Consider the following 13837-nt stretch of genomic DNA (forward strand, 5'->3'; position numbering starts at 1 on the left):
TTGAATCTATGCAACGTGCATTATTTTCTATGATCTGTCAAACGACTTATAGCCGCCTAACTTAAAACTTTTTGAACTTTTATTCTTTTTTACTAGATATTTAATATAATTTATGGCAACTAAAATAATTAAAATATTGTAAAATGGGTGACGATTGTGAAAACACGCAAACACAAACTCAAAATTCGCAAGTCGAATGGAGCCAAACGAATACTCCGACTTTTATACCGAATATATGGGGTAGACTTTATTTAACAAAAGTCTCTTCAACTGGAAAACATTGCTGGAAAAAAACTCAAAATCTTGAATATTATGGTAAGTACTTATTATTAATTTATCAAGAGTATCTAAAATATATTATTGTTAAAATATTTTTTGAGTCATAAACCGACCTGTGTTTTAGATCTTATTCAAGGTGAGTTTACATTGGGAAGATCTTTAAATTGCACATATGTAATGAAAACTGATATTATTAAGGATAATATAATCAAAAATGTTAGCAAACAACATTTTCTCATAAAAAAAGATTTAAGGTAGGTTGAGCAAAGCAGATATGAAATTTTGTACTAGAACTTTTATAGTAATTCTAATCGATTATTAATTGTAATATAAATAATTTAACTGAACTTCATTTTTAATATGTTTAGTATCTAAAGAAATATATGATTGTAATCTTACATTACTTAGTTATGTTTTATGTTCTTACAAGCAATTTAAAATGCTTATAAAACTTGTAACCATGGTTAATAATCGAGGTATAAGCAATAAAAGCATGATTTTTTGTACGATATACTTTGGAATGATAAAATTAAATTTATGCTTAATAAAAAATCTTTACGTATTCATTACAACTACATTGTATTTTTTTACAGTGAACCTCTTAGTCCTGCTATTATAACTGACTTATCCCATAATGGTACATTTATTAATGGTGAAAAAATTGGTAAAGGCAATAGTAGAGTGTTAGATGACAATGATGTAATATCTGTTACACACTGCATTGTTAAAAGTATGTACCTCTTCTTCTACATTTTTAAATCATAATAATCATATATTTTATTTTTTTATATTTTTTTCTAAAATCTTTTTTTCAGTTTTTTTGTTTAAAAATTTATTAAAAAATGAGCAAGACGAAGTACCCAAAGAAGTTTCTAAGAAATATTATATCTCAAGGGTACTGGGACAGGGTGCTTGTGGAGTTGTTAAATTGGTTTATAACAAAGTTTGTAATTTTTTTTACTTGTATGTTATTGTAATAATGTAATTGTAGTATGGTTTAATAAATACTATTTAAAACAAATTGCATATCAACCATTTTCAATCAAATAAATTATTCATATAGAAGCAAAGAAAGCTTTATTAAGTTTGAATTTAATAATATTAATCTGAATGAATCTCAATTCACATCTTTATCTGAATTAAGATTCTAAAATTAAAATAAACATGCTTTTCTAATAATTTCTGTTACATTTCACAAATATTATGGGACTATAATTGACATACATACAATAAATATTGTGTATTTCTATTTTTTTATTTGCTTCTATATTAGTAAATATTTTTTACAGTTGAAATGTACCAAATATGCCATGAAAGTGATAGCAAAAAGTAAACTGAGTAATGGACATAATAATCATTTGAATAATCCTGACAAAATTATGAATGAAATTTCCATAATGAAGGCACTGAGACATGTAAGCCTAATTAAATATATAACTAAAATAATGCATAATAAATAAGATAATATATTGTCTATCTGACCTGTATTTATATTTTTTAAATATTGAAATTTAATTATATAATGTTTTAGCCCTGTGTAGTCTCAATAGAAGAAGTATTTGATTCCCCTGATGCAGTGTACATAGTACTGGAACTAATGCAAGGAGGGGAGTTGTTTGATAGAATTACAAAACATGAGCGGCTGCCAGAGAGACTTACTAGATTTCTGTTCAGACAGATGGTGCTGGCGGTCAAATATCTTCACTCTAAAGGAATCACACACAGAGACCTTAAAGTAATTACTTTTTCACTTCATGCTGTTTCCCCTAAAGTATGTATTAGGATACCTATCCTAACTTGACAACATTACATTGTCAAAACTTGAAGCAGTGCACTAAATTAACTAACACATATTTTCTTTTATTTTTGTAAATAAATATATTCTATTATTGTGTTTTAATAATTACTTTAGTTTCTACTATTTTAATTTCCTCCGGTAATGAGGCAAAGTAATGTGTTGACTTCTGCCTCTCAATATGCAATGTCTCAAGAATTCAGTGAAAAATGTGGAACATCTTAAAGAGGAATAGACTGTTTTAACACTAGGTTCCTAGGTTAATTCTACCTAGAATTGACAATGTAATGTTGTCAAGTTTTCAGTTATCTAAATAATCTGATGGCAATATCTTATTGGTGAGATATCTTCTGATGGCATAATATAAAATTCTTAACACTGCTACTTCTGAATCTCTAAAAGATTTTGGGTTGTTCACAATTACAGCTATAAACGGCTTTAACCACTAGACATATCACAAGCCAAAGCATTAATTATTAAATAATATTTTTAAATATGTTTGGGATATCAGGTACAATCTTATTTGATAAATAGTGGCAATCAACCCCAATCTTAATAAACAAGAACGGGAAATTTATTTCATTATAATTATACAATCATAGCGTTTACAGATGCTACCCCATTGCGCCACATCGGCGATCATAGTTACTAATATATTTTAAGATTAATTATCATACACACATAAATTTTCTATTTAGCCTGAAAATGTGCTACTAGAGAGTGGGGATGACGAGACGCTAGTAAAGATCACCGACTTCGGCCTCAGTAAGTTTGTTGGCGAGGACAGTTTCATGAAGACTATGTGCGGCACCCCTTTGTACTTAGCTCCGGAGGTACTTAAAGCGAATGGACAAAAGCCCTATGGGCCTGAAGTTGATGTTTGGAGTTTGGGTGTCATATTGTTTGTTTGGTGAGATATTTTTTTTATTTAAGGTAGGCTCTATATTGTTATCTTATTTCAATGTTTTATTGCACTAAATTTTCGTCGTGATGCAGGGACATGTGTGGTGTCACTGTAACAAGAGGGGAGGGGGATACCCACTTGAGTGAATGATATATTTAATATTTTCAAACTGTCAATAATTGAAATTTCGATGCCTTGCGTGTGACTGCCATGAAATTAGGGTATCTAAAAGTTTAGTACACTCAGAAAGAAAATAATACAAAACCAGCGACCCTCTTGCGGCTTCGCCCGCTTTTACTACTGGATTATTCATATAATGTATGTTTGCAAAGCACTTAAGATAATGTGAAAATTAATTTAACCCTAAGCAACCCGCATTTTCGTAGTTTCAATAAGGATTTTCCAATTGTTTTACAGCAAAGATTTTTTAGTAGGTACCGTAATTTTAAATCTGTGCTACTAATCTTTTCAAGTACTTATTAAAATATTTTTAAATGACTATTTTTAGATAGTTAAATGACTATTTTTAAACGGAAGAAATTATAAACAAAAGCCTACCTACTAATAACTACTACAAAATATATGAAACCAAATATATAGCGCTGAAATAATACATTCAACTCCAATTATCCAATACGTGCAAACGCATCTAAATCTTCGTTGCTATAGAGACAGGCGGGTTTTTTTTTTCGAGCTTGTGGTTAATGCTGAAGAGGGTATTCTGTCCCTGATGAAAAGCAAGCACTACGTGGCTGCCTGTGAGGAAAATTAAATAGAATGCATCGGCCGGGAATCGAACCCGGGCCGCCCGCGTGGCAGGCGAGCATTCTACCACTGAACCACCGATGCCTGTAAGTCAGGCGGGCGCGGCGGACACATGGCGAGAGGCGAGCCGTTTCGCAGCAAGGATTTTTTGATATTGTAACAACTTCTAAAGTACTTATTAAAATGAAAAATAGTAAAAGACAGTTTTGATCTACATTAAATGGCCAACGTAACTAATATACTTATTTATATGCTAAGAGTAAAAGATAAGTGAAACTTGAGTAACATACAGCTGATGTGTCAACAATTAAATGCGTTTTTCTGTAAAACTATTCGCAATTTCGAAATAGTGTAAAAAGCAAATTTTATCTTCGTTTAACGTAGAAATTTAATAAAGTGTTTTAAAGGATAAGGATTAATACCATTATGGAAAATTATCGCTCACAATAAAAAATATATTGAAATTATTATTTTTAGACAGAAATATGATCACTACACGTTATTCTTAAAAGATACGAATATGCCATCGCGGACTTTTTTGTAGATCTTATTAAAAGGCACAATACTCCAGTACATTATTTTCATGTAGTACTTACCATTAAAGCAGCGCATGCGCGAAAGTGTCTCAACGGGTAGGACTTTATATACATTTATCGTATTTATGTTAATTTAAATAAGAATGTACAAATAATAATCTATATATAAACTTCTACGAAAAATACTCGACCTAATGGTGAAAACCGCATCAAAATCCGTTGGGTGGTTTAGAAGAAGAAGAGTTAGAAACAACGGACAGACACGAAAAGCGACTTTGTTTTATAAGATATAGGATAGGATAAGAATAAAATTTAGGCCAGTTGTGGCATAGAGGCGCAAGGTGCGTATGTAAAAGCGACTGATCGTGGGTTCGATCCCCACTTGAGAAAATGACATTTATGTACATTTATATTTCCATTTTTCTTTGCTCTGATATCGAGACAAAGCGCGGCGTTGAGTTTCGCCACTCACCACGCAATGCCTCCAGAATTCGGCGGTTAAAGTAGGGAACGGAGTGTCTTAACATTATGTTCCCTCTACCTACCCTTCTATGAGCAGGATATAGCGTGAAGCTGATTTTGATTTTTTTAAGAATAAAATCGTAAAATGAACTCTGTGCAGCCACCCACAGCTAACTGATTGTACTGTCGCAGTCTAATGGGCTACCTGCCGTTCTCGCCGCAATACCGCGAGCAGTCCCTGCGCCAGCAGATCTGCGCGGGCGCGTACCGCGTGTCGGCGCCGCACTGGCGCGGAGTATCGCCGGCCGCGCGCCGCCTGGTCGCCGCCATGCTCACCGTGCCCGTGCGCGCGCGAGCCACGCTCGACGCCGTGCTGGCTCACGAGTGGATGCAGGTAACCAGATGCTGGTGTGAGTGTGGTGGTTGGGAGGTCGATCCCGTTTTTTAATTAGTCCCGTCATTCAACATGCTCCGTATCTTAAGTAGGAAGCAGAGAATAAAGTGTGTGTGGAATATGGATATTTTGTTTACAATATTTTATTTTAACCATATAATGGTTTATATAATAAAATGATTTAGTACTATTGGAATTGTTCATAAATATTTACACTGATTATATGAAATCTATTTTTATACAGGACAGAGACGTAATAATAAGGATAGATAAATTGTTGTCGCGAACACAACTGAAGGAAAATCAAGATTCTATTCTGCCAAAAGACGATTCAGAAGAAGAGAACAATAACAAGAAAAATGTTACAGTTTTAAAATTAGTGGCGACCGGGAAGAGAGCACTGAGCGACAGTTACAATTCATGTGAACCAATCCCAAAGAAATTACGAGTTGAACTCGATACTAACGATACAAATTCCACTAATAGCTACTGCTCAGAAGAATGATTTATTCTTTTTGTTTTTTCAAAACGGTGATGCCTCAAAACTCCTATTGAGGTCCTAAAATGACTGAATACATTGTTATTTTTTTTATAAACTTAGGATACTTTTAACGCACAAAATACGCTCTGGTATTGACTGAATAGCGTATAGCTAGAAGTGCGGCTTTGAATCTCCGTAATTGTGCGGGTTGATGTTTTAATGATTATAATTTTAATTTGTTATTTTAATTAAAATCTAGTTTGTGATGATGACACGACTGTGCAAGATTTTATGTTTCTGTTTTCAATTCTATTTTAATTATTGATTGTTTTTTGATTATTAATAATATTTTTAATGATTATTCTTCAGTGACAATTTGAATTGTAATATTTTACATTAGTTAGAATAGAAAAATTTAACAGTATTTTATAATAAGTTTTGAATAGTTACATTGTTTCCAATTTGCCCACCGATTGATTGATTGATTGTGCCATGTTTTATCATGTTATTAAATGATTGTGACGACAGGGTTCGTTATACAAATAAAACCTTGTTATAAAAAATAAATTATGTATTTATTTTCAATTCCATACTTTACACGATATTTACAAACAACTCTATTATTATTATTAGGATTTTTTAAACAAACAATTCAGTCTTATTAATATTCTATACAGTTTAACTTCCAAACAAATCTAATATTAATTGACACTACTGGTATATATTTCAATAATTTAAAAAAATATATTAATGTATGGATATTACTGAAATTGCTTGGTGATATCAATTAATAATAAAACAATGTCATATAATTAATCTATTGCTATTGCATATCATAAAATATGTATTTGTGATAATTTTTAACTAATACAAATACATTAAAATATAATAATGAGATAATCGCAGTTTTGTCTAATTGGACAAACTATCAAATATAAATTCTTCTGTAAGGCAAGTTTGTTAAACTGTATACGAATACATAACATGTAATTCCGAAAACCTTACTTAAGTAACATTCCATTCAAAATTGCATTTATAGATTCAAAAAAATATTAATTACAAACACAAAAAATAAATGAATAAATAAAAATAAAACTTTGAATCTATTTTTTTTGTAACAAGGTCTTGAGGTAATTTAAATAAACATTTAATTCCCGTTACCATTCACTAAAAAAAAAACATCTGATTAAGATTACACCCTCGTATTCACTAAATAAGCAAATAATAATTTTAAATTTAAATCCAAAATGTGTAACTTACAAATACAAAAATATTATTTATTTAAAATAGTCATGTGTTACACGGTATTAGCCATTATTTAAATCAATATATTTTATTAGCTTCACGCCATATCCTACATCTATATGTAGGATATGGCGAGATATGCAGAGGAAACCTATTGTTGGAACACTGTTCTCTGCACCCAATTATTAATTATAATCAAAAAACGGACCAATATAACATTATTTTTTTCCAAACATATATCATAATTTAAACCTATCTAGTAAATACGAAGCTAAAACTAATTTGGTACCGATATAAATAGTAGAGAAATAGTATTTATTTATTGATTGTAATCTGGTAGGCACATGTGTCAAATGCAGCCAGTAAGTATGGGACGGCCGGCTCCCTTTCTAATAAACCTATCTCACTTTCATAACTCCATACTCTTTGATCAAGTGCTGTGCAATTACGGATCAGTCTTCTTTATAACATTCCAATCAAATCATTAGCATTTCAAATTTATTATAATATATATTATAACTCCACGCTACATCCCACATATAGCAGAATAGGCAGAGGGAACCTTGTGTTAAAACACTCCCTTCCTCAAGTGCCGCCTATTATTGAGTGGGAATAGAACCCAAAACCATTGCGTTAACAGTCAGACACTGTCTTCTTGAGTTACAAATGCCTCTTTCTATTTTTTTTTAACAATACTAATATTATAATATTATATTGTTGAGACATAATACTTTTTATTCACTAAATGTATGATCAAGCTAACATAATACAAACAACCAAAATAAAGCATCAATACATTCAAATTTATAATCGATATAGGAAGTTTCGAGACTCGCATTAGATTAATAATCGATTGAAGCGAATTGTAACAACACTTGCATTTATGATTTGATCGAAATATGTTTCAGCATTAGTGAAAGTTTATAGCTTTCAAAGATCTATGTTTAATACGACTGATGTAACACCGCTCTTGCTTTATTCACCTTCTAAGTTGTCTTCTTGGGCGTTACTGTGAGACGGTTCAGCACTTTGTGCTTCTGCCTCTGTAATAAAGAAAAATAATATATAATTATTACTAACGAAATATAATTTTATATTTAAGTATGTAAATATCCCCATTGTTTAATATAAGAGCTAAAATTATGTAAGCAGTTAGTCATATCCTAAACACTCACCCAAAACTAAACTATTTTCGAAGCAACTGAAACAATGTAAAGTTTCACTAATTGTATTGAAAGCTATACTAAATATATAAACTAAATCAAGGTTACACTACAGAAAAATACACAAACAAAGAAATATGAAAGATATTATACAAATAAAAGTCTAGTATTTACAAAAAGAAAAAAAAGCACAAATATCAATTTTTAAACAAATATTGGAAGTACCAACCTGCAATGGCCCTTTCAACTTTTAACTTGTCTCGTACAATGTAGATAGCAGTTATTAGGAAGAAAATGCCACCAATCACTTCAACAAAGCAAGTTATGAACAGTGCGTACTGCAGTGACCTGAATTTCACAGCCTGAGACGGCACTTCCGTGGCAGGTGATAATGACTTCTTAAGAGTCTCCGAAATCTGAAAGAAACATAGTATAAAACATGGAGATTAATGGAAACATAGCATAAATAAGTATTATTAATTATTATTTTTCATCATGAAATAAATTAATGACACATGTTATCTTTGTTTTCATCATGGACCTGGTGAGATATAGTGATAACAAATGATAGTTAAGGATGCCAAAAATATATATTTAGTATCAATAAATCCCTTGAATATACAAACAAATGAAGACTATATATAGAAATATTTGCAAATAAAATATAGTGCGACTGTAAACGCGACATGTTATGGATTCGATTCGGACTGGAGGGAAATAAATATTTATTATTTTCATTTCCTCGCTCTGGAAACAAGGCAAAACATAGCGTTTAGTTTCGCCACTCAACACGCTATGCCTCCAGAATTCGGGGGAAAGTGGGGAAACGGAATTGGCTCATGGGTTAAGTTTACTCTGTATACTCTTTGCTATGGGGCGGGATACAAAGCAAAAAGGAAAAAAATATATAATGTTAATGAAATCTTACCAATCCCACTAAATAAGGACTTCCAGCGTCCCCAAACATATGAGAAATCAATATCTGGAAAGCTTCAGCTGTGGATCTTCTAGGTGGAACAACCACATACTGAAAATAATATAAAATAAAATGTTACGATACGTGTGATAGGTATTAAGTGTAATGTAAGGAAGGATAAATTTTAACAAATATCCTTTAAAAACTAATGTTAAACACGGACAAATTTTAATGAAATTAAATACTTTTTTATTACACTAATCAAATATTTTATATATAAAAAAATCAGCGCCATCTATGTAAATCATACTAAATTAGAACAATAGATTTATATAAGAGAATCAAAGGCCATAGAAATTTGCATAAACTCCAATAGATGTCGCTGTTTTGCAAATATTAAATGAAATCAGTCCTCACTGTTTATTTATTTATTTATTATAAATATTCGAAATATTCCAACGAGAAACTCGTACACAATAAAAACAAGATTTTAGATATTTTTTTTAATAAACATTACTGTACTCGTGACTGACTGATTTCAACTGCATGCTTATGAAGCGACAACATACTCGGAACACATGCTACCAAAGATATTATATATTTATTTACACTAATGTGTCTACGATCAAGATGATTTATTTTAATAAATCTCTTTTATTTATTACTTTAATTTACATTAAAATATGGGTATTTTTTATTTATCTAGTGTAAATAAATATATGTACCAAAAGAAAACACCCATGCAAACCAAACCCATTTTTTTAAGACAAACGAAATGACATGTACGTAATCTCACATTTTCATACCATGCTATACAGCAACAGTGCACAAGGCTTAAATTTTATATTGTACCTATTGCACTATAAATAACTATATACATCACAATGGGATTCGACTTATAGTGAGATTTATACTAACTAGTGTTGTATAGGTAATTACTATAAAACTACATAAAATCTTACACATATGTAAGACTTTTCTAAAGTAGTATAAAACTAAACTAAAAAATAAAAACGTCACAACCCTATTTCGTGAACCCAAACCCTTACAAAGTTCTTACCAGCGACATATCGGCAACGATGGCCCAATTGAGATTGAGCGCTAACTCGCCGAAGAACATGAGAGCGAATGGCGCGTAGAAGTAACTCTCCGTGGTGATCATGGCGAGGGCCATGGCGGGCGCAGAGAGCAGCAGGCCGACGCCGCAGATGACAGCATGGGCACGCCCCCAGCGCTTCACCAGCGCCGCGCCCAGCCACGTGCCCAGCGGCACGCCCACCAGCCCCGACATCATCGTCAGCGAGCCGAAGATCAACGATACCCTTCGTGCAACACCCCGCGTCAGTACACCAGTACGGCAGTACTCCGCGGCGGTATACGCATCGCACGTTTTCTTTATTTTTTGTAATTAGACTAATTTTGCTTTAACCGATTCATATTTTTTTGTTAAATTAATAAATAAAACGTGCGATGCAATTTTTTTGATCACGCATTTTTGCGTGTTGGCCGTAAGCGATTGTCACTGGTAAGAGCTAATATACACATAAATAAAAGTAAATTTGTGATATAGTATAATTTAACTATAATATGAGTTGTACCAGTGACAGTCGTTTACTTAAGTAATAATAAACTTAAGCTCTACTAAATATAACTTAAAAATAACCCTAAACGTGGTTTTAGACCAAACGTGAATGACGTAACCAAGCAGAAATAATAATACGCTACACGAGCAAAAAAATGAATATATACGTTCAGTGTAAACCCTACTATTAAATAATATAAAAGATTGTATGCAAACGTCAAGCAAAATGAGCTCGCAATATATATGTATGTAATGAGCATGCTATCGATGGCGCGCGAATGACGACAATCAGTGAGTCTCGGTACAGGCGTGAGGAAGGGAGGTCTTGTTGGAATATCCCGGGGGTCGGAGGTCGGCGCTCACCAGCACGACGTCGGCGACGATGGACCAGGTGAGGTTGAGGGCGAGCATGCCGAGGAACACGAGCAGGTAGGCGAGCGGCGCGGCGCCGGGCCGCTGCAGCGCCACGAGCGCCAGGTACACGAGCGGCGCGGATACGAGCAGCGCGCCGCCGCAGATGAGCGGGTCACAGTCGGGCGCGCGCCGCCGCAGCCGCTGCGCCAACGCCGCGCCCGCCGGCACGCCCAGCGCGCCCGCCGCCATGCCCGTCAGCCCGAACTTGTACGACACGCTACCACCATACACCACACAAACACCCTATACTTGTGCGCCATCACTCGTTCATTTTACATTTTCATTATTAATATTTCCCATCAATATTATTGTAACAATATAAACATCTAAATATGACTGTGTAATAATTTGTATTTTCTAGTGTCTTTGCGTATGTAAAGTGAAATTAAAACTTTTATGCATATATCTGAATACAATTAGTGTTTATTATCATTTTTCTTTAAGTATTATTCGAAAGAAGCGCAAAGAGTGACGAGTTAAGCATTTTCATTTATAAAATATATTCTTAAAATTTTTAATGACTATTGGCTCAAATAGTGGAATTGAATTTGTAACTTACCATACGAATAATTACAGATACGCAAAACGAAAGCAAAATAATTTCAATATGGCACAAAAGTTACAGTTTTCATTATCTGTGTCGGCTGTAAAAAGCTGAAGTCAACGCGAGCGAAGCTACAGATAGAAGCGGATAAAATAAAATATTGAATTATAATAATTAATTACTATTTATAAAATATGTAAATTAACAGTGTACAATTATTTTTATTTGTTTTTACCCCTATTAAAGTATAAGTGTGTGGCTATAAAATTTTAAGATGTAGTTAAATGATTAACTGTTAATATAATATGTATATTAGTAATTGATGTGAAATTAATTTCATGTAAATGAACATTTATCGCAGTTTTTTTGTAATATACACATTATTTTGTCCATTTTTCGGTATAATTATTATGGATATTCAATTAAAATAATAAAGGTTACAATTAGTTCTTTACCCATGTTATTTTCGTCATTATTCTATTTCTCTTCACAAGTTTATAACTATATCAGACCCAGGAAACCCTTCTATTTAATGCCACGAGTTCGTAGTATGACTATGAAGTAGTTCCTAACTATGGGCATTGCTTATATATGTCTAAGACTTTTAATAAAATTGAAATAAATATGCTGCAAATATTTTGATTTCTGTTTATGTTTTACCATACAAACAGAACTACCATACTGACCTATGTATTTATTTAAAAATAGTTGCTCTTCTATTTTTAGACCAATAATTGTAACCTTATGGAAAAAAATATTTCATCTTGTGATGAAAAGTTAGTTTCTCACCTCTCCAAAGTGACGTCATTGCCGGGCTGAAGGTTGAGCCCGAGGAAAATGAACTGGGGCCCCCACCACGCCAGGGCGCCAGTGACAAATGCAACGCAAGTAAATGCCAATGTCGACAACATGAATGAAGGACTGAAATATACATATCTTATTATAAGTAAAAGTAAAATTTAGATTGTTTAGTTCTTTAACTTAAAAGTAAACTTTAAGACCTATTCTTATTTGTTTTGTTTTAAAATGTGTGAAACAATTAAAAACAGTTTAACGCTCTAACTACACTTGCATATACAATAAATTACACAAAAAAAAAACATTAACAAGTACTCACTTCCTTACAAGAGATTTCAAATCATCTTTATACGACGTAGGTTTCATGAGACTCTCTTCAGCCTGACCCCGCTCCGGATTTTGCATGACCCACATTATGAGCGCTACGGCTATAGCGCCCAAAAATGGGGTGACTCGTAACCCCCAACGCCAGTTGCCCGTTGCTGCACCCATTACCGACCCCACGATATAGCCGAAACCACTAAAATGGATGATAAAATAAATCAATATTGACTACTATTGTGTTTCTTAATACACTGTGGTAAAAGGTAAAATGTAAAAATGTTGATAATATAAAATAATGATAAATTTATATATTTCATATTTATTTTGTAAGAAGTTTTTGCATATTATATGAAAAACAAAACATGCCTCAATAAAATGATTTGAATGAGGTGCAATTGATACGTGTCTCCACGATTTTGAGTTCAAATTGCATTAATTTTTTTTATTATTTAATTATGTAGCTATTTGGTCGGTCATTCGCCTAAGTATTGGATTTCAACAGAAACTTCGACAGAATACTTTAAAAAATTAGGTAAACATATGAAAATATTAATACAAAAACCCTTTACATAATAAGATTTCCATAACGATATATACTAACTTTAGAGTTCCTAACGGGAACGAAGTGCCTTAACACTAGGTTCCCAGGTCCCCTCTGCCTACCCTGCAATGTGCGGGAAACAGCGTGAAATTTAAAAAAATATGGAGATAAAAATGGATAATACCGTCAAAATAACTATCTAAATAAGTTTAAGAAGATCACGAAAGAGCCACAAGACTTAGCCGTTCGAAAACAATAAAATTTCACACTCGACTAGCTTGAGCATGATGTGAAAAATTGCATGATCATGTTACTTCGGCACCAATTGCATGTCATGAGTGAAGGGAAAGTTTGAATATCAAACTTGCTAAACCTTTTAACTTCTATATTATTTTTAATTATGTAACCTTAATAGATACGCTTACGAAAATAAACAAAAAAAGGTTTTCAGTAAACGATGTCGGAGTGTTGGATTTTTATTTTTATTTAAAACTGGCCCCCTTGCGGCTTCGCCTACATGAACTACGTAACTAATAATTGACTAATTTGCATTACTTTCGTTTTCAAACATCAAATATTAAAAAAAAAGAAAAATAGAAGAAGCTTGCCGAAATACAACAATGCTAAACTGTAATTAAATCGTTTGACCGTTTCAGAAATTAGAAGGCAAAAAAATTAAGTATCATTGTTTTTT

General features: G+C 32.6%; 2 protein-coding genes across 4 annotated transcripts in view; one reads left to right on the top strand and one right to left on the bottom strand.

Annotated features, from left to right (window-relative positions):
• On the top strand, window positions 1–6183 carry LOC146533895 (ovarian-specific serine/threonine-protein kinase Lok-like). The gene is made up of 9 exons (XM_085194893.1): window positions 1–315; window positions 404–533; window positions 873–1009; window positions 1095–1222; window positions 1569–1694; window positions 1811–2014; window positions 2773–2984; window positions 4934–5135; window positions 5380–6183. The coding sequence occupies exons 1-9, from the start codon at window positions 144–146 to the stop codon at window positions 5638–5640; spliced, it is 1572 nt and encodes a 523-aa protein (XP_085051019.1). The 5' UTR covers window positions 1–143; the 3' UTR covers window positions 5641–6183.
• spin (lysolipid transporter protein spinster) overlaps window positions 6173–13837 on the bottom strand; it is a 25348-nt gene continuing 17683 nt past the window's right edge. Inside the window, exons 4-10 of one of the 3 annotated variants that reach the window (XM_085194896.1) lie at window positions 12598–12798; window positions 12270–12401; window positions 10886–11153; window positions 8953–9051; window positions 8254–8440; window positions 8037–8062; window positions 6173–7904 (exon numbers count right to left, since the gene is read on the bottom strand). In XM_085194896.1, coding sequence (XP_085051022.1) covers window positions 8043–8062; window positions 8254–8440; window positions 8953–9051; window positions 10886–11153; window positions 12270–12401; window positions 12598–12798 — 907 coding nt within the window. In that variant the 3' untranslated portion in view covers window positions 6173–7904; window positions 8037–8042. Of the gene's footprint in view, window positions 7905–8036; window positions 8063–8253; window positions 8441–8952; window positions 9052–10000; window positions 10263–10885; window positions 11154–12269; window positions 12402–12597; window positions 12799–13837 lie in introns of all 3 variants that reach the window. The other 2 variants (XM_085194894.1, XM_085194895.1) reach the window with 2 other exon arrangements.

The sequence above is a fragment of the Heliconius melpomene genome, chromosome 12, assembly GCF_056956725.1.
Source record: "Heliconius melpomene rosina isolate 202511_hmr_F chromosome 12, ASM5695672v1, whole genome shotgun sequence".
NCBI classification, from domain to species: Eukaryota; Metazoa; Arthropoda; class Insecta; order Lepidoptera; family Nymphalidae; genus Heliconius; species Heliconius melpomene.

Bases quoted from the DNA above. Each gene is read 5' to 3' on its own strand.
- LOC146533895 (XM_085194893.1), top strand. From the start codon at position 144: ATGGGTGACGATTGTGAAAACACGCAAACACAAACTCAAAATTCGCAA. The intron at 1,010-1,094 runs GTATGTACCTCT...TCTTTTTTTCAG, and splicing joins TACACACTGCATTGTTAAAA to TTTTTTTGTTTAAAAATTTA. The intron at 2,015-2,772 runs GTAATTACTTTT...TTTTCTATTTAG, and splicing joins TCACACACAGAGACCTTAAA to CCTGAAAATGTGCTACTAGA.